The following is a 23111-nucleotide window of genomic DNA, read 5'->3' on the forward strand; positions in this document are numbered from 1 at the left end:
TGTGTGTGTGTGTGTGTGTGTGTGTGTGTGTGTGTGTGTGTGTGTGTCGAATGCTGCCAGAATTGCTGATTCAGCTCATAGGGTCTTATTCACCTCAGAGAGCAAAGAACACATTCGGATACACACACACGCACACACACAGTTCTGCATTTACATTTCAGGTTTGAAGCTTTTGTTTAGCGCTTCAGATTCCCAGATGTCCACATTACCAGTAGCCAATAGTGAGGAGCACAAAGGTCAGAGCCACAATGTCCTGAGCTCAAGGGAAATATGGATGATGAACACACACACACACACGCACACAGCAGCACGATGTGATGTGATGGAGGTTATTAGCATTTCATTATATAGAGCAAATTTATGCAAAAAATAAGAAGATTAAAACTCAGCTTTCACTGTATTTTTTCCTATTGTGTCTCCATGACTCTACCAGTGTCTATAATATATTATCAGATTATTGATGGTATTCAGGTGTTACTTGATCCAATCTGGGTCGCATTAATATTTGTTTCACCATGCTCTCAATATAAACCTAAATTTTGGCAAATTTGACTTCTTTTTTTGTATTTATTATGTTGTCTGAACATTTCTGTTTTCACTTAAATACACACATTTGCATTTTAAGTAATATAATTTTGCTTTATCTCTACCTCTCTAACCAGGTTCATACATTCAGAGGCCCCCACTGGTGTGAGTACTGCGCCAACTTCATGTGGGGTCTCATCGCTCAGGGAGTTAAGTGTGCAGGTAACACACACACACACACACACACACACACACACACACACACAACCCCCAAAAAAAGATTCAATATCTGCTCCTTTCTGCCTCCTCCACTGTGTTCGACATGTTGCGCCTCCTCTCTCTGAAACCGTGACTCAAAAACGGGACAGCGGGCTTAAAGTTAGTCACCGTTGCTGTTGACTCATCGGCTGTGTAGCGTGGCTTTTAAATGTTAAAAGATTCATTTTGGTGCCACAGAATACACTGTCTGCGTGACGAACTGTGCCTCTGCAATGCCTCCGCTTAAATGCAAATTTCTAGTTATTACGATCAAAGTAAAACTACGTTTACGAGGCAGTCCTTTCTGTAAAGATGCTGGTGAGCTGATTCTCTTTTCATATTTGGTCTTTCTCTGCCAGACTGCGGGTTGAACGTCCATAAGCAGTGCTCCAAAGTGGTGCCGAACGACTGCCAGCCGGACCTGCGGCACGTCAAGAAGGTGTACAGCTGCGACCTGACCACGCTGGTGAAAGCCCACAACACCAAGAGGCCCATGGTGGTCGACATGTGCATACAGGAGATCGAGGCCAGAGGTGAGAGGATTCTGTCGTTTGCTGCGATTTAGAGAGAGAGAGAGAGAGAGAGAGAGAGAGAGAGAGAGAGAGAGAGAGTCAGGATTTTATTGACTACGATTCAAGACCTGAGTGAAACTAACACGTGAAATCAATGACGACTGAGTTCTAGTGATTGAACTTGACAGGAGCACGAGAGCAATTTACTTCTCATCCCCCACTGTCTGTGTGTTAGTCTCTCATCAATCTCCACTGCTGCCCTTCTCTCTTCGTTTATACCTCGTCTGTGTGTGTTTAACTCCTATTTCTGTCTCCTTCAGCTTCATTTGTTTAAAGCTGTTCTGTTGGCACATCAGGAGAGAAACTATTGTGACAAACTCATTGTTGTATAGCTGCAGAATAATCAACCCATTTGAAAATTTGTGCTGCAAATGTTTATTTTCATTTTGAACTATTTTGCATATTGTTTCCTACATTAATCGAATAATCGTTTAGTTTAAACATGTAATAAAATAGTAAGAAATGCATGTCGGGTGTCTTTAGATGTTTGTTTTTGACAAAGCAGCTGTCCAAAACCCAACGCTATTCAGTGAATTTTGTCATTTTCAATTGAAACAAATGAACGACGGCATCCCTTCAACTCTCGTTGTCCGTCCCAGGTCTGCAGTCGGAGGGTTTGTACAGGATATCTGGCTTCAGTGAGCTGATCGAAGACGTCAAGCTGGCCTTTGACAGAGGTGAGTGTCATGTTTCCTCTTACTGTTTTGAAGTCAGATATTCCATCCGCTGACCACAACCTTAACTCGTTGTTTTGGATCATTTGTTGGGACGACGTGTCCACAGATGGAGAGAAGGCAGACATTTCCTCAAATGCTTACGAGGACCTCAACATCATCGCCGGAGCCCTCAAGCTCTACTTCAGAGAGCTGCCTATTCCGCTCATCACATATGACGCCTACCCACGCTTCATAGAAACAGGAAGTAGGTCGTGTTTAGGTGTCCTGCATATGCGTCAAATCAGGAACAGATGTGTGTGAATTGAATATTGCCAGTTGTTTTGTTTACATTTTGTCATATTTTGGTGTTTGTGTGTTGCAGAGATCGCAGACGCAGAGAAACGCCTGGAGTCTCTCCACGAGGCCTTAAAGCTGCTGCCGCCGGCTCACTGCGAGACGCTGCGATGCCTCATGGCTCACCTCAAGAGGTCCGAGCACGCGAGTCGTGGTTCTCACTTAATCACGTACTTTTAGTCGTGGCGGCGGAGTCGTTTAAGATCTCGCTTAATGACGGGGGTTTAATCACCCGATCCAGCTTTTCCGTCCTGTTCCACATATTTCCCTTCCTCTCTCATTCCAGAGTGACCGAGTACGAGAAGGAGAACCTCATGTCCAGCGAGAACCTGGGTATTGTCTTCGGACCGACGCTGATGAGGGCCCCCGGGCTGGACGCCATGACGGCGCTCAACGACATCCGATACCAGAGACTCGTGGTGGAATCGCTCATTACCAACGAAGATGTATTGTTCTGAGAGGAGGAGGGGAGGGAAAGGATTCTTCCAGGGAGGAGAGGAAGGACAGACTCATCAGGAAGTACTCCTGTGAAAAGATGCAAGAAAAAAGGTGACTTTTTTTACAAGAAAAATGAAAAAGAAACGCGTAACATACATGGAACTTGTGTCTCGCTAGAGAGGACGACAAGAGTTTTTGTGTGGAGTGGAAGGAGGGAACAATGAAGGAAGTGACTATTTTCAATGAAGGAAATGATTTTTAAAAAAGGGAGAAGAAGTAGATGGAAGCATGCAGTGTTTCCCTACATCGTGTGAAGTTAAATTAAGGAGTTTTACTCGATAGAAATAAACAAATATGATCTCTCTTGATGAGAAAGGACAGATGCATAACATGTTCTCCATCGTTAGGAGAAACAAATTCAACTTTGTCTATGTCGGGGAAACACTGTGTGATCCATCTTTGTGTTGATATCGTTCTTAAATGGATGCCTTGACAGTTTGTTACTTTCTTCGCCACACTGATTTTAGGTGCGCTACCTTTAAGAACCTTGCGTTAGCATTGTTAGCATTCGTCACCGAAGCCGAATGAGCCACAAGCTCATAAACAAGCGTCACCTCGTGGCTTCAGTAAAAGAAAATGCTCCTTATTAATCATGTTTTTCCTCAAACTGTTGTGGGAAGATATTAGTTTGTTTTCCATAGTGTCAAGTTATCCATTTAAGCCTCCTTAAGAGAAGAAGAAGACAGCTGGATGGATGAGTGGAAAAAGGGAGCAACCCGCCCTCATTCCTCTGAATGGAACTAAAGTGACTTTGGACCTATTTGTCTTTTGAAACTCTTCACTTAACAGCTCCCTCTTCTGTTCCTCTGACTGAACATGTAATGATGCAGTCATCTAACACAAAGCATTTTTAGTTGCTAACATATTAATAAGGACACCCTTTTTGTGTCATATTATAAGAGTTGTTTGAGACTTGTTGCTGTATAATTACTTGACAACTGATGGGGCTGTACAGTAACATTGTTTTTTTTTTTTTCTTATTGTCCCTGAACCAAAGGTGAAATATTACACTTACATTGTGTGTCATGCGGCCCATTTAAAGGGAAGCTTTGGTACATTTCCCTCCTGATCTACAGCCTCTTCTTCTTCTCCATCGGGGCTTTAAAATCAATCATTTGAAACAGAAATATGTGAAACAGTGCTTTATGTTGTTTTGGCTTTGCTCTGGTTTGTCGTTTGTATAAAGCAGTATTGTCATTAAGCTGATTTTGAAATACTAATTAAAATTCTTCATCGCTCTCCTGGAAGCAATTCAAACAGATTGAAATATTTTTTTTTCCCGACTTTATTGGCCTGAGTGGGTTTTGAGATTATTTGAAATTTGATTGCCCCGAAACATTAAAGCAAAGAAACTCAATAAAACCCAAACTCATAATGTTAATTACTCTGTATCCGTGTTTGAAGACGGGGCTGTAATAGTGATTCCACTGACGTGTTTTGAAGGATGATACAACTGTGAAATAGTGAGAAATAATAGTGCTTACCCATGAGTAAAGGCCAGTTTGGATCATTTGTATTGAACACTTTATTTCTAAATGAGATTGTACCTAAATACAAGTGTTTTGTAATCAAATGCCATACAGATGTTTGGAGATGAGCTAACGGGCTAAACGTTGCTGAAGGTTTGCTGTAATGTTTTGCTCTGATGTGATGAAAGCAGTATTAAATGTGGGATGATGTCGCTAATCATCTGTAACATGAAGGAGTGAACTTTTATTTTTGAACTAGAGCCATTTGAAAAGAGGGGGAGGTGTTCTGCATGTTACACCCCCCCCCCCCCCCCCACCACCACCACCACCACCAGCTAACACACTAAATCCCTTTTCATTCATTTCTACCCCCATTTCTGTCGGGGGGGGGGCACTGATTACCTGCTCCAGTGCACTTCATTAGAGGTGTAACATTAGTCTTTTTTCTAACAAATCCAGAGTTTGTGTTTTTCATGTGATCTTTATTTTGACTGTTTGTTACTAACTACCATCAACCTAAACCAATGAAAACATGCGAGCCTTCAGTGTTTGTTTTTTGGCATCATGAAATGTTGTTTTTTATTATAATTTACTGTCATTGCTGTAAAGTTTTTTCTTTCTGGTTTCTGCATGATGAAATTAAATTATTAAATACTCTCAGTTGCTGCATGTTTGATTTCTGGTTTATATGCACACACCAACAATTCATTAATAAATGAATACTGAACTTTTTTTGCACAATAAGTCAGAACAGCCTGTGGAACCACTGAACTACGTTATATTGGGACAGTGCAACAATGCCTAATATTATGAGAGCCAACTGTTTTGCTCAAAGTGTAAATACATCCCTTAAGAAATGACGTAATTACATTATGCGCAGCTATGAAACTCGTATATGACGTAATCTCAACAGGTTTTTGACAGTGCAGTCAAGTCTGTAGCTGTTTTTGATACTTTCCATCACAGTGTCGTGTGCACACTTGAGGTGAGGGAGGATTGTGTTTGGCCTTCTCCCATTGGCTGCTGCGTAATTGAAGGTCTCGGAGGTCGACGGACGTCTGAAGACGCACTGCTCGGTCACTTCGCCGTTATTACCGTGTAGTTTGATATATCGAGCGAGTAGTGTATCTTTGTTGTAGACATTGTCGGGATTAGCTGCAAAACTTCTGTAGAATAAAGCGGACCGGGAGGTACAGGCGGACGTATTTTGCGCTGCACGTTTTCGACCGGACTTTCGGAGGAAAACTCGACGAAAAGGTGTTCAAAACAGCCTGTTTTTTCTGCGGCCTGTGGGTGAGTTACTAACAATAATACGACAACTCTTACGCACCGTATTGTTTGTTACCAGTTGCCTTTGTTAAATTGTTCATGTAAACGTGTGCAAGATATATTTTTTTAGGGCGTTGGCTTTGGGCTAAAAGCTAACTTTACTCACGCGTTCTTGCGTTGGCTATGCGCAGCAGCTCAGTTTAAAGCTAACAAGTGACGTAGTGTGCCGCGACTGAAATGAACTGGTGAGGTAACTTATTATTATATACAGGTGCTGGTCATATAATTAGAATATCATCAAAAAGTTGATTAATTTCACTAATTCCATTCAAAAAGTGAAACTTGTCTATTATATTCCTTCATTACACACAGACTGATATATTTCAAATGTTTATTTCTTTTAATTTTGATGATTATAACTGACAACTAAGGAAAATCCCAAATTCAGTATCTCAGAAAATTAGAATATTGTGAAAAGGTTCAATATTGCAGACACCCGGTGCCACACTCTAACCCTTGTGTTGTCCTCCCGATTGCCATACACTTGTTGTCCTCTGGGGTCAAAAATGACCCCACCTGGGTTGACTGTTTTTAAAGCATATAGTATAAATTGTCAATCAATTCTGTTTTACACCTTTAGTCTTACTTCAGTCCAACACATTACCACACATTTTTACCTTTGTTTTGGAATTTAGGGCCAATAGACCTTGTTTACATAAAAGTATACCCTGTTTTTGAGTGAAAATACAATGAAACAATGAATTATTTTGACTTTATATTATTTTTGACTATTTGACTTATCACAGAGAGGTATATATCAAAGTTTAGTGAGGATGCTGTTCTTGAATCATTTGAATTTTTTTAATGGCAGCAAATAATAACACCTGTTGTCCTCTGGGGTCAAAAATGACCCCGTCTGGTTTGACTGTTTATAAAGTGTAAATTATCACCCAACTCTGTGTTTCAACTTTTTAGTCAACTTTATTCCAACTCATTACTGACATAAAACATGTCAACATTCATTTCCAAAACATTTAACTTTGCAAAACTAACTTTTCAGAAAAAAACAGTCTGAATGTGCCCTCAGATGCATGCAAGGCAGGTTGTAATGGCATGACTTTTGCAGATGTATGCATTGCATTTTTGGCACGTTTGTGTTGTTTTGAGATCACTCTGGCGAGGGCACAATTGGCACCTTCCCCTTTTGCATGGAGGGGCAGCTGGGCGAGGGGGAGCTGCTGCAGAGGTAGAGCTGGAGTAGAGCTGCTGGATAGACATAACCATTCTGGCAGCGGCTGGCGTGCGGGGAATAACCTGTCAAGTCAAGTCAAACTTTATTATAACAAATCACAGTACAAATACAAATAGTTCAAATTGTGAGGTCACTACAGAAGGAAGAGCAACATAAATGTAGCTTAATGCTGACCATGCGTCGCTTGATGTGAGGTATCACCAGTTGTCGCCCAAGCTCCTCCATGAACAGTCTCCTCCTGTTGGACTTCCCCTGATTCCAGGCTGGCTTGATCTCAGACCACAGGACAAATGAGTTGTATGCAGACACGTCGAGAATGTTGAAGAAGACAACGAGGGGCCAACAGGCTGTCTTCCTTTTGCACGTGTACACACTGGTAACCTGAAACAAAAGAAACAAACCAAAAAATATTCAGAAATGTAGGTTTATTTTCCTACATACAAATTCAATGCATTATCCTTTCCATATATAATATTATAAATATTATGAATAATAAATGTGCATTACCTTGTCAAGGTTATCGACACCCCCTTTGTTGTGATTGTAATCTTCGATGATTTTCGGCCTTTTGTCATCCCTGTTGCTCACAGCAGCATCCCGATGCAGAGTGCTCATCAGAAGAACATTTCTCTGTTTTTTGGGGTGATAGGACACCAGAGCATGGGTCTCGGTGAAGGCAAACTTCGATGAGAACAGAGCCCTGTCCGTTTTTGACACCAGTGCAGGGGGAAGCTCAGGCTTATTCCTCCTTACTGTTCCCACCATGTACAGCTTTCTTTTCAGCAGCTGCAGGCCAAGGGCATGTGAAGTGAAGAAGTTGTCACAGGTGATCGTTTTCCCCTGGAGACCTCCTGTCATGTCAAGGACAACTCGCATGCCCTGATTTTTTTCTGACTGCGCACCAGCAGGTTTGCCAGTGTATATTTGCATGTTCCATGCATAGCTGGACCTGGCATCGCATGCTGCCCATATTTTGATCCCATATTTCCCTGGTTTACTCGGGATGTACTGTTTGAATGGACAGCGACCTTTGAAGGGGACCAGGCGCTCATCCACAGTCACATTTGTGCCTGGATTGTACATCAATGGCAGGAGAGACACCCACTTATCCCATACGTCTCGAATGTGAGCAACTTTGTCTCGTGCACGGCGGTCTTCTCTTGTGTCTTTATCATCAAATCGAATCACTCTTGAGATTTTATGAAACATCTTGAGTGTCATGGTAGCACGGAAAATTGCCCTACCAGACTCGGCATGCCATAAACTAGATGTAGCTTCTTTACTGGATCGGTACACGCCAGCGAGAATCAACAAACCCACATATGCCTGCAGGTCCATTCGATCCATCTTTCTCCACTTGTTGCCATACACACGTCGCCCCTCCTTGTTTGTCATGTTCAGCACCACCTCTTCAATAGGCTTGGGCAGAAACAGGTCAAAAGTGGACTTTATGTCATCAATACGAGACCTTGCATATGCGGTTGGACCATGGTGGCTTGTCTCTCTCTCTGCTCTCTCGACTGTCAACATGCGTCGTCTGTCACTGGGAGGGATGGAAGACCAGATCATTTTTTCATCCTTTGACTGGAAATATTCTTCTATCGCAGCTGGGTCCTCTTCCTCAGATTCCTCCTCATCAGTTGATTCTTCCTCTTCATCATGATAATTGCAGTCCTCCACTTCTGACACTTCTTCCATTTCAGCTTCAGATTCCTCCTCATCAGTTGATTCTTCCTCTTCATCATAAGTGCAGTCCTCCACTTCTGACACTTCTTCCATTTCAGCTTCAGATTCCTCCTCATCAGTTGATTCTTCCTCTTCATCATAATAAGTGCAGTTCTCCACTTCTGACACTTCTTCCATTTCAGCTTCAGATTCTACCTCATCATGGTCATCATTTTCCTGCCCTTCTTCGATTTCAGTGGGCGATGTGGGGGCTTCTTCAGAGGAAGTAGTAGCATGTGGTCTGTAGGTTGGATCCATCACCTCATCATTATTTTCCGCCTCTTCTGACCCTGAATCTTCCTCATCAGTTGATTCTTCCTCCTCATTATGTTCAGCATTGTCCTCCTGGTTATTCTTTTCCACATCATAGTTCAAAATTACCTCACAAGCCTCCTGTGCAGTATAGCGCTTCTGCCTCCTCATTGTGCTGCCTGTCTCTCTCTAAAATGTGAAATGCCCCAACACCTGCGAGAAAAGACCTATTTTTTTGTTGTCATAACCATTGCTTGACCCCACACATCAAACATCCAAGATCAAAGATGTTTTGGAAAGCAGTATGGTGTGACAATTTGCCCCATTGAGCCACTTTGTGCTGCGGGGTCTTTTTGACCCCAGAGGACAACAGAAGTTATTCAATTCAATAAATCACCGTTAATTCAATCAAATTACCTCAAATTTATTTTAATCATGAAGAGCATAGTATTGAACGCCCCCCATTTTTTTCAGACCATTTGATGAATAAAAAACATATTTTGACAGCAAAAGATTTCTTCTGGGGTCATTAATGACCCCAGGACAACACAAGGGCTGATCAGCTAATTAACTCAAAACACCTGCAAAGGCCTTTAAATGGTCTCTCAGTCAAGTTCTGTAGGCTACACAATCATGGGGAAGACTGCTGACTTGACAGTTGTCCAAAAGACGACCATTGACACCTTGCACAAGGAGGGCAAGACACAAAAGGTCATTGCAAAAGAGGCTGGCTGTTCACAGAGCTCTGTGTCCAAGCACATTAATAGAGAGGCGAAGGGAAGGAAAAGATGTGGTAGAAAAAAGTGTACAAGCAATAGGGATAACCGCACCCTGGAGAGGATTGTGAAACAAAACTGATTCCAAAATGTTGGGGAGATTCAGAAAGAGTGGACTAAAGCTGGAGTCAGTGCTTCAAGAACCACTACGCACAGACATGGGTTTCAGCTGTCGCATTCCTTGTGTCAAGCCACTCTTGAACAACAGACAGCGTCAGAAGCGTCTCACCTGGGCTAAAGACAAAAAGGACTGGACTGCTGCTGAGTGGTCCAAAGTTATGTTCTCTGATGAAAGTAAATTTTGCATTTCCTTTGGAAATTAGGGTCCCAGAGTCTGGAGGAAGAGAGGAGAGACACACAATCCATGTTGCTTGAGGTCCAGTGTAAAGTTTCCACAGTCAGTGATGGTTTGGGGTGCCATGTCATCTGCTGGTGTTGGTCCACTGTGTTTTCTGAGGTCCAAGGTCAACGCAGCCGTATACCAGGAAGTTTTAGAGCACTTCATGCTTCCTGCTGCTGACCAACTTTATGGAGATGCAGATTTCATTTTCCAACAGGACATGGCACCTGCACACAGTGCCAAAGCAACCAGTACCTGGTTTAAGGACCATGGTATCCCTGTTCGTAATTGGCCAGCAAACTCACCTGACCTTAACCCCATAGAAAATCTATGGGGTATTGTGAAGAGGATGATGCGAAATGCCAGACCCAACAATGCAGAAGAGCTGAAGGCCACTATCAGAGCAACCTGGGCTCTCATAACACCTGAGCAGTGCCACAGACTGATCGACTCCATGCCACGCGCATTGCTGCAGTAATTCAGGCAAAAGGAGCCCCAACTAAGTATTGAGTGCTGTACATGCTCATACTTTTCATGTTCATACTTTTCAGTTGGCCAAGATTTCTAAAAATCCTTTGTTTGTATTAAGTAATATTCTAATTTTCTGAGATACTGAATTTGGGATTTTCCTTAGTTGTCAGTTATAATCATTAAAATTAAAAGAAATAAACATTTGAAATATATCAGTCTGTGTGTAATGAATGAATATAATAGACAAGTTTCACTTTTTGAATGGAATTAGTGAAATAAATCAACTTTTTGATGATATTCTAATTATATGACCAGCACCTGTATAGTATTAACTAACTACCTAACTATTTATATTAACATCGGTCCTATTGTTCCACGTGTTTTAATGGCGATGCCACGTAGGCCCACTTCACAAACGAATGTGAAACTATATGCAGCAATGTGTCACCGCTCCCTTTGTAGGTTTACTTTGACTTTTTATAAAGATTGTGCCGTTTTGAATTCAAAATATAAAGTTATACTCCTGAACTTCATGTAAATATTGGGATTTGACAATAATAAATTGGCATTTATGGGAATGGAAAGTGAAGATGCATTTCATTTTTTTTCGTTGGCTATATTTTCATCCATCTGAGCAGAATTAAATTAACTTTACACATCGGGCGTTGTCGGCATCGATGTTTGGGTTTACAGAAATTATATCCATTTTGTGGACATGACAGTGGTAATTGACGCAAGCGCAGTGGACGGCAGAGTCTACAGTGGTAGTGAGAATAGCGTTGGCTCCATCTTGTGGACAACGAGAGGAATTACAAAAAAATGACAAAATGTGTTTTTGAAATGTGGGGATTTGTTTTGCATTTATGAAAGGATGACTCATGATATATCCCCATATATTATCAAACAGTATTCATAGTTAATATTGTTTTACATTATACTTGTACTTGTACACTATACAACCAATAGCTTCAGTTTAGTTTTGTAACTAAAGCCTGTGCTGTAGTGGCTGGAAATAATGCTTCCAATTGTGTTGAGTTTTTGATATGTGGACATTTGGGTTGATTTGTTTCGCATTTATTTGAGTGTTGTGTCCGCCGTTAATCGAGGCAAGTGCATTTGACTGCAGGCCAGTGGTAGTGAAAATAGCTTTGCCTCCCTCTTGTGGACAACGAGGAACTACAACAACAACAAAATATGTTGAGTTTTGTATGTGGCCATTTGGGGTGATTTGTTTCGCATTTATTTGCGGATGTCTTCTGATACAACCAAATATACTGTCAAGCAGTGTTCATAATTCGTAAAGTGCGACACTATAGTTCCAGCTCCTATTTAATGACTTCCGGTTTTACTGTAAGTGTAGCCTCGTTGGCGCAGTAGGCAGCGCGTCAGTCTCATAATCTGAAGGTCGTGAGTTCGAGCCTCACACGGGGCATCACTTTTGCGAGTTTGAGTCTCACAAGGTGCATGTCTTTTCCTGTTTAGTTAATAAACCGAGGGGAAACACTGAGTCTGCACATCATTATATAGACAACATATTTCTACATTGATTGCTGGTGCTGCTACCACTGTTACCTTTCTTGCCACTGACAACAAAACTGCTACTATTACGATTACTGCCACAACTACTACTAGTAATACTACTTCTACTACCACTGCTCCTGCTGTACCCCGCATTTCAATACAACTATACTACTACGGCTACCGTTACCAATAAGATTACAGATGTTTTTGTTGTACATCACGCCCGGCTAGCTCAGTCGGTAGAGCATGAGACTCTTAATCTCAGGGTCGTGGGTTCGAGCCCCACGTTGGGCGCAGTCTTTTTTCTTTCCTATTATCTTCTGTGCCCTGTGGACCATTCAGAAAACTGTCGAAATACTGCTGTTGTTAGGTCACAGAAAGTAATTTTAGGATGTCCTTAGGCAAGAAGTTAGTTTAAGCATCAAATCTGTGGTCGGTTTATCAAGATTCAGCTGATTTAAAAATCTGCTCCGAAGATTTCTTGTGGCACACCGAATTGTGTGTGTGTGTGTGTGTGTGTGTGTGTGTGTGTGTGTGTGTGTGTGTGTGTGAGAGAGAGCATTGGTGGTTCAGTGGTAGAATTCTCGCCTGCCACGCGGGGCAAGCCGTGTATAGTTGGCATACGCTGACAGCCAATGAAATTGCAGCATTATTAACGCTGTCCAAGGTGCTCAAAATCCACTTTCATATAGCTGGTTTCAGCTCCTGGACGCAGATTCGAGTCTCACTTGGGGCTAAGCTACACATCAATGATAAAGAGCTATTTATAAATCAAGAAATGTTTATCCAACTTTACCTTTTACTGATTATCAATAGATTGTAGTGGCAGATAGATTATCAAGTACTTGACTTATTTATGGCTATTAACCTATTATATAGCAGTTTTCCTAATTATGAACATTTAAATTGCAATCACTTAATTACTTCAATTAAATATTTATTTACTGTTCACTATAATGATTCACTTATTAATGAGACATGTAGACATTAGTGAACAAAACATAATTTATTAAACACAACAGGGACAGTGACTGTTGAACACAGAGCCCATAGTGCAAATACACAACACAAATATGTACAACAAATACAAAAAATAATCCAGTAAAAAATAATCTAATTATTAAAATGTATATACACGCCAAACACTCCCCTTTTCTCTTACTTTCCCTTTTCAACCTCCCATCTCTTTTTTTTCTGTCTCATAAAAAGGAGACCCCTGGAAATTCATTCCAGGTCATCTCCTTCTCCATGCCCTGGTCTTTGTAAAGGGAAAAGTCTTTGCCAGGGCAGTAAATATACTTCACTGTTAGTCCAGGGAACCCCGTATGAATGTGAGGACTGTTTGGGCCCTGCTTCAGCTCCATCTTACAGAATCCGCACTTGCGACCTGTAGGCTGGGATTCAGTCCTCTTCCTCTTCTGCTGTCCTCTCTCCTCCACCCTTTTCCTTGTGGCAGCCAGTTCTAGCTGAAAGAACTTTGTCTCTGCAAAGTCTACAAAGGGCATTCTTGAGTTTGTCAGACCTTCTGCACCATAAGCTTCAAAAACTTTAGTGGAGCAGTAAAAGTATCTGATAGGGCCCTGCTGGTAGAAGAAGTGGATAGATGAACCATCGTTGTCATACCTGGACTTTGGCTGGCCACAAGAAAGACACCTTTTTGTCTGGGCCTTCTTTTTCTTTGACTGTTGTTGTTGTTGCTGCTTCTCCATGATGTTTTGTACTATCTTCTCAATGGAGGCTTGAGTCAGGGTGTGAACAGGTGGAGGTGGGTTAATGACTGCAACGGGCAAGGTCACAACTGGCACACTGGTGGTCTCACTGCCCTCTGTCAGAGACTGCCAGAGTTCCTGCCTCTCTTGCAGTTTTTCTGGGCTGATGTTCAAAGATGAGCTGGTGTTTAACAACTTGCTCAGGTGCTTTACATGCAGTGAGATGTGCAGTTTTGTTGTTGGGTGAAGCATGCTGTTGGGGTCTGTACATGAGTTGTGGACAAGAGCGGCATAGTTCAACGTAGTGTCCACACAGCGAAGAGCTCCAGAAAATGCGGGCTGTCAATGCTCTTTCCAGGCTCCGACTGACTGACGAACACCGGAGAAAGTCTTTCACTCGCAACACGGCACCACAGCGCTGCTGGTGGCCAAATATATATTACATCCGTACTGGTTTAGGACCACCATTGAAAATGAATGGGAAACTGTTTAGGGAGTTTTCGCTAAAGAATTCCCGGGTGCCGCGTGCGAGGCCCGGGTTCGATTCCCGGCCAATGCAACATACCTTTTTCTTTTTGCGAGGGGGAGGATTCTGTTCTTACATGACCTACCTTGAGGTAGTCAAAAAGCTCAGCGGCACGGCGCCAGGGGTGGACGAGGTTTGCCCTGAGATGCTGAAGGCTCTGGACATTGTTGGTCTGTCTTGGCTAGTAGTTCTTCGAGATCGGATTTCACCGCTCACGTGGCCAATGATGTAGAAATCCAAAAGGAGGGAATTAGGATCAGCGGCCTGCTTGATCTGATCCCAAATAGTGCTTTGTTGCTGGACTAATGTGCTTGTCATTGGACACAACAAACACCATGTTCAAGTACAGGGCTATTCATAAGTGTACTTTGTACCAGAATAACCAAGGCCAAAGATCAATGATCAACTTTGGGGTCAGATCATCAGAACTTTGACTGAATGTCTTGGACACCTGGGTGAAGAGAATAGCAGAGCAGACCTCGGGCGTGAAGTATGCATGAACAGGGACACTATCCTCCGCCGGACTTCGGCTGTCCCCCTCCGAGTTCCATCCAAACCTACCAGCAGCAGCCGCACACAAGCGGCTTCCAGGCCAGCATGTGGAGCTGGAGCGAGACTTCCTCCGAGCCTGTGTGGGACTGCAGCGGCCAGGCAGGATGGCGGCACGGGGCAGCGACAGAGTTCGGTTTCCCCTCGGGTCGTGGAAACTATGGACAGAAACGTCCACACGGTGAGTAGCCTATACAGTGTATTAATGGTGATTAAATCCCCCAAAAAACAATCACAAGGGTACTATAGCCAGCTTAAAATGGCTTCTTTCATCCACAGCCAGACAAAATGCTAGTCTTTTAATGATCATATTGAAAACAGGCAACTAATGTATCTGTAAAAATCACATTTGACCATTGTACTTGACCTTTTCTTCCTGAAAGGGCCAACTGTGAGGAATTAATGCATCTACCATCATGACCATATTAGTGATGATTTTTCTAAGACAAACCAATCTTTTAAAACACTGTGGGAAAGTATTAAAGGGATACTCAGGCGATTTAGTGTTAAAAGTGTGCAGTGTCCAAGCCCGAGATGAGATAACCCCGATGACATCAGTATGACACCATCAGGGTTTTTTCTCAGAGTTTTTCTCAGACTTGACAAAGTCCCTTCAGAGCCACAGAAGACACAGTTCACAGCCCTTTATTAGTCATAAAGAAAGCATTGTCACATTATTAAAAATTAAGAGTTGATGTGTTTGTTTGTGTCAGGTCAAAACTTTGGTCGCGAATGGCATCGAGGTGGAAGACAGAGTCACGGAGCCCCCCATAACATGGGAAAAAGGTACCTATCTGTTGGAACACTACAACTATAATCATGATCTTAACCTTTAATAAATATTATCAAACAACAGCAGCATGGTCTGCACCGAGAACAAGCCCAGCTACAGCTGATCTGTCTATAATCCACAGCAGAAAAACAAGAAAGAACCAGAGTATTCCCATTTTTGTGACACTTGTGACCGCGCCTTCAAAAACCAGGAGAAGTACGATGAGCATGTTTCTCAACATGTCAAGGTAGTTTTTCATATCTTTAAAGTCTATAATATAAGTACAGATTGCTTTTTTGTGGCGTTTAATTCATGGAAGTAATCAAGTTCCTCTGACTACCTCCATCAAATCTCTTTCGTAGTGTTCTGTGCCAGACTGCAGCTTCATGGCTCATGAAAAACTAGTCGGCATCCACTGGAAAAACGTAAGTGAAACAACTCGCTGTGTATCTTAAACTTACATTATTTTCCCTTTGTTAATATCAGTCTTTTCTATGTCCTGACTGCAGAACCATGCACCAGGTGCTAAAAGGATCAAGCTGGACACACTGGACGAGATTATGAAATGGAGAGCGGAGAGGTGCAAGTCAGTAATCTAATTCTATTCCCATTCTAATTTATTTTAGCTGGACACACCGGACAAGATTATGAAATGGATAGCAATCAGCAGAAGTCAAAAGCTAACTTTAGGCTACCAACAAACTTCACCATGGTCACATGACTTCACAGCCACCACTAAGCTATAGAACGCTAGTGCTCGTTTTGTCGTCTCATTTAGTCGCTTGTCAGCAACCACCTTTATAAGACACCTTAATGCTTAAGAATTCACGAGTGGTGCATTTACTATTACTAATACTTTTTAATGTCATAGAACAAAGTGTTGCTTGTGTTAACAACAGACCTTCATTCAGGCATCTAACCAAAATTATAAAGTATTGAGAATAGAAGTTGATACCTTCCAAGTCTGGAAAAGTTTGTAAATAGCAGACAGGAAATGTGAAAATGACACCTATTCAACCTCTATATAAATAACTGCAATAACAAATCTTTGGTCATAATTGTTTGTCCGAACCCCAGATAATGTAAGTAGTTTAATTCGACCCAAAAGAGACTATTATAGGGAGGTTGTTTTTATTCTGTTACACATTGATTTGAAAAAAACAAACACTTAAAATCTATCAATATTCTTTTTTCTTGTGTTTCAGACATCCCTATTCAGAGAGCCAAAGACCTTGTGCAAGAAAACCAGGCTCTTCTAAACACAATACCACAAAAGTGTCCGGACAGAGGGCCTTCGAGAGGGCTGGAAACCTCTTCACCGGTTACAGAGGCCCTTCACACTCCTAACGGCGGAAGAGGAAGAGGTTTAAGGGGACGAGGACGAGGAGGCAGGGGAGGAAGGGGCGGTAGAGGAGGACACAAGATACACTGCAGACGCGTCGTCCCACTCTACTCGAGATGGTATTATTATACAAGCATATTTCACAGGATTTTTTTATTTAGATAATAAAAAGATATTTCAATGTAGATTATCTATATAATGCAGCATCTCTATTTTCTTTCATTCTGTTTATTTATCTTATTTTCTGAGGCATGAAAGTGAGACATTTGTCTTTCAAAGGTTGATGTTAATACTTAGAAATTGTTATTTTTCAAGGACTATTGTTTTTGATGTGATGTTAGTTTGACTAACAATATCCAGTTATATTTTTGTGACATGCTTTATACTGAAGAAATACATTTTTTTCTTATGAAATAAATCATATAATCTATTGATCATTTAACAGTTGTGAAAATGTTTGTTTAATTCTATTTTGAGCTTGATTTATGGATATGTTTATGATGTATGTGTTGTTTTTTAGTTGTAAAATGAAAGGAAACCCATGTTAATTCTGTGTATTTATGACTCTTTATTATATCATATGTGCAGTAACACATATTATGAGCAGTGTCGTTGCAACATAAGAATTCGTTGAGTAAAAGCCAGAAGATGAAATTTTAGATTGATGAAAGAAGCGGAAACAAACAATGAAAATAATTAATGAATGAAAACATATCGTTTTTTTGAATAATTATGTCCTGTATTGACACTTACGGTATAAAGAACATTAAATCCCTCCGAAATAAACACGATGCTTTGGTTCTATATAAAGGTTTACTGCTCATTGTCAAACGCTGCACCGCCCGCCGGACTGACCGGGGTTGTAAAACGAGCGCAGCCACGTCCCCTAGAAACCACCTGAGCGTTTCACCTCTCTCAACGTTTGGGTAGCAACAGCCAAGTTGTCTATCGGTATGCGAGTCAGTAAGTTGGTAACATTGGACGATAACATATTATGCAAGCTACGTTAGTGAGAAGAACAATATATACGTGGCGTCTGTAAGTCAGTAGTTATTAGAAAGTCATATCATGGCTGGAATACGCGTTGACCCCCCGCGTGTCGACTTCAACGACGTGAGAGTCGGGACGGTTTACAGGACCAAAGTCACGGTAACAAATGTTGGGAAACGTTCGAAGACAATATTGATGGGGAAGCCTGTGTTAAAGGTAAAGCAACTTCTGAGTTATTATTTCTTTCATTAACTAATAAGGTATACGAAATTATAGAACGAAGATGACTTGACGTTAGCTTAATTAATAGGGATTTGGCGTTGACGCTAGCTTAATTGCTCGGTAACGCTTAGCTAACACCTTGTGCGAGAAGTTAAGCTAACTTTATCTAATTAACTCACTGAGCTAACTAACTTTAATTACGCTAAACATGGACCTTGTTGGTTTGATAAGATACGACCACGTCCAATAATATCAACCAATTCAATAATCTATGTCTATATCTAACGTTATCCATTTATCTATATATCCATATATCTAGTTATCATTAGTCATGGTATTTATCAACAGGGCATGTCCTAGCTAGATTGTGACATTGTGTAAAACAGATAATATTGAAATATGAATTTGTTTAATATCTATTTTACCAGAATAGTACACTCTTTTTCCTCCTTTATAAGAGTTGTCCCTCAATTCCAAAGTGGTTCTTTTTAAACGCGTGATTGATGCCTTCCCCCACCCTTTTCTTCTTCTCTGTTTCTTTTGTCATGCAGTTGTTCAAGTTCACAGCATCCAGCACAGCCATGGTGGTGGCTTCTGGTCTGTCTGTAAGCGGCCTGCTTGAGTTTAATCCGGAGGAAGAGGAGGAGGTCAGAGACCGCCTTCTGATTCATGTAGATGATGTAGAGACCATCAAAATCCCTCTGCTGGGGTAAGCAGGCTACACATATGTTATACGCATATGATATATATACTAACCATATTAAGTACCAGACAAACTGCCATATGTTTTGACGTTTCAACACTCTGACTTTCTTTATATGTTCCTCTAGATTCCCCAGGGCTTGTTCCTTCCTAACAGACTCAGTACTAGACTTTGGGTGTATCGCCGCAAGCAGTCAGGTGATCAGCAAACATCACCGTATAACCAATCAGGGATCAGCACCAGGTAAATTGAGCCTGTCTCTCTTGGCCTGGAGATACTGAAACTGAAGTTGCTCACGTGGCGATGATGACATATTCATTTTCTCATACAAAGACTCCATGACTCATTAAATTAATGTATTATCTGCTCCTGTAAATGACACCTATCACCAGAAAACTCTTCTAAAGCCTGACAATGCAGTTACCTCCGTTGACTTGATCAGAATACGTATTTATGGATATTAAAGTTACTTCTGTTCCCTTATGAAGACATCATATCTCACAGCAAATGCATGAATGAGGGAGTATGTGTGCTCTGTTAACCCATGAACTGACTCAAGTGAAGGTACCTGTCCACTATTTCATATATTAAGATACTGCAGATCTTATTCACTAAACTCCCTCTGTGTTAATACTCATGTATTTGTGTGTGTGCATTTAAGGCGTGTTCCAGGTGCAGTACAATGGAGACCCCTCAGTTAGAATCTCACCCTGCAGTGGAGTCGTAGCAGCTGGTGCCACCCAGCGGCTGAATGTGGAACTGTGCACGGACAGACCCAGGCAGATTGATGAGAAGGCTCTGTAAGAAAGACTTTACAACACAGATAGCATGTATTGAAGGGATTGGACACTTAATGCTCAGCCACATATTTTAGATTTTTTACAGAAGTTTACATTTTTTTTGTTCTACCTTTTGTCCCAGGCTGAAGCTCCAGAATCGCTCTGCTGTGCTCAGTATAAAGGCTGAGGTGGTGGACCAGCACCTTGAGGTTTTTGACGAGCAGGTAATTCAGTGGTCCAAGTGGAATTCATAGAGTACTTAAGCTTGGACGGTACCAGAGATTAGTCTCTTTGGTCTGACTGACAGCTGAGCTGGGAATTATGGCACCTAAGTGTTTTGGGTTTAGTCTTCTTCAAACTACAAAAGCAGTTAATAGCCACATGATTTTATTCAACTGCCGGTCTGCTTCTACCCTCTGTATACCATTCTGTACTGTCGAGTTGTGTGCAGCGTAACATGGGAGGTAACAGCGAGTGAGTTAATGTTATAGATGTGAACGTAGGAGAGCAGTGTATATACAGTGTAGGCTATTTGTCGGTGGATAAATGCTATAACAAAACTCTGTGCTATTTTACAGGGGGCTCCACTCTCCCATCTGTTGTTTGGACCTGTATACTTCGGGACGTCCAGCGTGGAAAACGTGGTTCTGAGAAACAATTCACCCCGGGCATGTGACTGGGTTTGCCTGCTCCAGGATACTGCGGCTGGGACCGAGGCGGTGAGTGATGCCCTCAGAGAAAGTAGCTGTAGCTGGTTTGGAGGCCAGTTGTAATGAACTGAGTACATAACAAGGCTTTGACTGTGATCGCTGTGTAGGGAGTAGATCTTCTGAAGGGCACTGACGGGGCTCTGCTGGAGAGCTGCAGCCCAGTCAACCACGACGTCTCTCAGGTCTTGGTGTGCGTCCCCAGACAGGGTCGACTGGGACCGTATGATAAAACCAGTGTGGGACTGTGCTTCAGCCCCATGAGCAAGAGGTAAATTGTGGTGGAAAACCAAAAAATATATGCTAAGGAGTATGACATAACCGTAACATTTTATACTGCTACATAGAAATGTCAATGTACTAATGTTTTATAAAAAAGTTATGCATAAAATGTCCTTTAAAGTGACGAGAGAAAGCGCGATCACTCCACCAGACGGCAACACTACTGTCTCTACCTGCTGTTTGAGTCGGTGGAAAGCAGATGTGGCTTCACTCACCATAAGGGTACTCCAGACAAACACACATTCTCATGTCGCATTGCATATTATAATCCAATACAATCCATCACAGGTGCTCAGAGTACTGTTTCGAGCCAGACATTCAGGTCATGTAAATTAAGTCATTGCGTAGTTACCTGATGATTCAGTATAGCTGACATTAATTATAAATAAGTACAATATGTGAGGGATATTTTGATCAAACCAGTGTTTTTCTTTCCTCTTTAGGTAACAGCAGTGTGGAGCTGGCAGTGACAGGCTCTGGACTGCCTGTGTCTCTGGTGCCTCGTCCCTCTCGAACGTTCGATTTCCTCACCTGTGTGACAGGTCAACGCGTGGACCTGCTGTGCCTGCTGCAGAACCTCTGCCCTCTACTTCCTGTCAAATTCCGCTTCCGCAAAGCAGCGCATTTCACCACCAACCCCTCCACTGGCACAATTGGCCCCGGGCAATGCCAGGTAAGGATGGGGATTGATTGATTGATTGATTTTTATTCATAAATCTAAGCGGAGGAGCAAATGTGGGAACTTTTGTCTCTCTGTTGCATTCCTCAGGATGTAGTTTTGTCTTTCACTGCGGGGCAGCAAGGGCGCTTCCAGGTGTGTCAGAAGCTAGATGTCTTAGGTGATACTGTTCAGAGGACCAGTAACACCGCTGAAGATGTTACTGGAATTGAGCTTCACTGCTTCTACACCATCACTCTTAACCTGTCTGCTGTGTGCTGCAGTGAGACCACACACCCCGTGCCTAAACGGAATCCTGGTGAATATTGAAGGATAAATCCCACGAAAAGACCAAAACCAACAACGTGTCTGTCTCTCAATACTTTGCTCAGAAATGTCCTAAAAGCAGACAGGAGAAAATTGAAATAATAATCAAGATTTGGTGTCTATGAAATGCATCATCAGACTTTAGATGATCTTGACACACATATCTGTCCTCTCCAGCAGTGACCTGTCCGACCGGACCCCTGCCTCTCGTCCGGTACAGCGATCTGTCTCGCTGCCGCGGGATGGCGTTTGCCGCCGTCCTCTGCGCTGACCAAACGCGACTCCACGAACATCGCGGGCAGAGGAGTCAGAGGACGGAGGGGGAGGAGTTCTTGGCTTTTCCTAATGACCGCGCCACGAGCATCAGGCCTGCCGCCGCACACACACAGTACAGGTAGAGGTTAAAGAAGCACACTCGCTCTATATCGTCAACCAAAATGGGTTTGGGCTAAGTGCAACAGGAAATTGTAATTTTTATTGTTGTTAAAATGATCCCAGTTTAAAAATTCCACTGTTACTGAAGGATTCCTCCCTTTATCTTGTTCAGGACCATCTTCACCGGTGTACACCGCTATCGCTATGTGGACACCAGCTATGCTTTCACTGAGGAAGAAGAGGGGCAGAGACAGAGGGATCGACAGATTTACGCAGATTTCATCGAACAGCTCAGAAGAACTCGCCTGCAGAAGATCAGTGAGAGGTAGGCTGTCTCGTGAATTTTCTGATTGCTGACCATCTCAAGCTTTTCTATCAGAACGTTGTTTTTGGTTGTTAGACTGCAGGAAAAAGTGGAGGACAACGACGTGGATATCGGGATTGTTCCTTCTCACGGGCTCGTTCCACCTACACTCCGCATCAGTGACCTGGAGAGCAGTAAGATCTCAGAGACAAAACCGAACTACAGCTCTGCTTCTCCAGCAGCCAGACGTAGCTGCCCCGAAGACAGGACATCCATCAACCGGCAGCTTAACAGTCAGGTCAGATCAGATGTGCTCAAGATAAGTTAACTATTACACTGAGTGGAATTTCAATGCAGAATTCAGGGGGAAAGTTTTCTTCTTAAGCTGTCTCAATCTCTTGCATTCTCTACAGGTAATGAGTGCAGTTCCCTCTACCAGCCAGGAGGTGGCAGACTGCAACAGGGCTCTGACAGCTCAGGAGCTCTACCAAGTTGTCATAGGTTAGAGACTCAATTCAGAAGTGCCACAGTCTGGGTTTCTATTCTAATAACAGTGTGTGTACAATCTGTACAATAGGTAGTAGTGTGTTTTTGTGTGTTGAAAGTGGTAAATAAAATGTCACTACTTCCTCATCAGGTCCGTTGTTAGTGGACTTCGGCGATGTGTGTGTGCAGTCGGTGTGTGTTCAGAAGCTGGAGCTGATCAATCATCTATCAGTGTTCGTCTGGGTGCAGCTGGAGGTGGACTGCCCGGAGCTACAGGGCTCCTCACCCCTCTCCCACGTCCTGCCACCTCGCTCCCTCAACACCCTGCTGCTGACATTTCAGAGCAGCAAAATGGGTCACTTCTACAGGTTGGTGGAGGAAGCAGCAGCACACACTTTTATTCCATGTAAATCAATTATTGCAGTTCTAGTGGAAATATAAA

General features: G+C 42.4%; 3 protein-coding genes and 2 non-coding genes across 6 annotated transcripts in view; 4 read left to right on the forward strand and 1 right to left on the reverse strand.

Moving 5' to 3' along the window:
* The window catches only part of LOC116386192 (N-chimaerin-like), a 12475-nt gene extending 7910 nt beyond the window's left edge, over positions 1 to 4565 (forward strand). For both annotated transcript variants that reach the window (XM_031852228.1, XM_031852229.1), the window contains 6 exons: positions 663 to 747; positions 1143 to 1316; positions 1955 to 2032; positions 2139 to 2276; positions 2394 to 2499; positions 2652 to 4565. In XM_031852228.1, coding sequence (XP_031708088.1) covers positions 663 to 747; positions 1143 to 1316; positions 1955 to 2032; positions 2139 to 2276; positions 2394 to 2499; positions 2652 to 2823 — 753 coding nt within the window. In that variant the 3' untranslated portion in view covers positions 2824 to 4565. The remainder of the gene's footprint in view (positions 1 to 662; positions 748 to 1142; positions 1317 to 1954; positions 2033 to 2138; positions 2277 to 2393; positions 2500 to 2651) is intronic.
* A 2643-nt stretch (positions 4566 to 7208) lies between these two features.
* On the reverse strand, positions 7209 to 9001 carry LOC116386132 (piggyBac transposable element-derived protein 4-like). Its single transcript, XM_031852134.1, has one exon. It carries the CDS (start codon positions 8999 to 9001, stop codon positions 7337 to 7339), a length of 1665 nt encoding a protein of 554 aa, XP_031707994.1. The 3' UTR covers positions 7209 to 7336.
* A 2775-nt stretch (positions 9002 to 11776) lies between these two features.
* trnam-cau (transfer RNA methionine (anticodon CAU)) lies at positions 11777 to 11849 on the forward strand. The gene has a single exon. It is a non-coding gene; the product is annotated as a tRNA-Met (tRNA).
* Positions 11850 to 12159: 310 nt separating this feature from the next.
* On the forward strand, positions 12160 to 12232 carry trnak-cuu (transfer RNA lysine (anticodon CUU)). Its single transcript has one exon. It is a non-coding gene; the product is annotated as a tRNA-Lys (tRNA).
* Positions 12233 to 17904: 5672 nt separating this feature from the next.
* Positions 17905 to 23111, forward strand: part of LOC116386320 (cilia- and flagella-associated protein 47) — a 40421-nt gene continuing 35214 nt past the window's right edge. The window contains exons 1-15 of the mRNA XM_031852432.1: positions 17905 to 18042; positions 18600 to 18757; positions 18879 to 18994; positions 19413 to 19551; positions 19673 to 19754; positions 20109 to 20249; positions 20348 to 20508; positions 20641 to 20741; positions 20963 to 21192; positions 21289 to 21496; positions 21682 to 21898; positions 22052 to 22204; positions 22280 to 22481; positions 22597 to 22684; positions 22821 to 23037. Coding sequence (XP_031708292.1) covers positions 17905 to 18042; positions 18600 to 18757; positions 18879 to 18994; positions 19413 to 19551; positions 19673 to 19754; positions 20109 to 20249; positions 20348 to 20508; positions 20641 to 20741; positions 20963 to 21192; positions 21289 to 21496; positions 21682 to 21898; positions 22052 to 22204; positions 22280 to 22481; positions 22597 to 22684; positions 22821 to 23037 — 2351 coding nt within the window. The remainder of the gene's footprint in view (positions 18043 to 18599; positions 18758 to 18878; positions 18995 to 19412; positions 19552 to 19672; positions 19755 to 20108; positions 20250 to 20347; positions 20509 to 20640; positions 20742 to 20962; positions 21193 to 21288; positions 21497 to 21681; positions 21899 to 22051; positions 22205 to 22279; positions 22482 to 22596; positions 22685 to 22820; positions 23038 to 23111) is intronic.

This window comes from Anarrhichthys ocellatus, unplaced genomic scaffold (genome assembly GCF_004355925.1).
Source record: "Anarrhichthys ocellatus isolate YVR2014 unplaced genomic scaffold, GSC_Weel_1.0 scaffold12, whole genome shotgun sequence".
NCBI lineage: Eukaryota > Metazoa > Chordata > Actinopteri > Perciformes > Anarhichadidae > Anarrhichthys > Anarrhichthys ocellatus.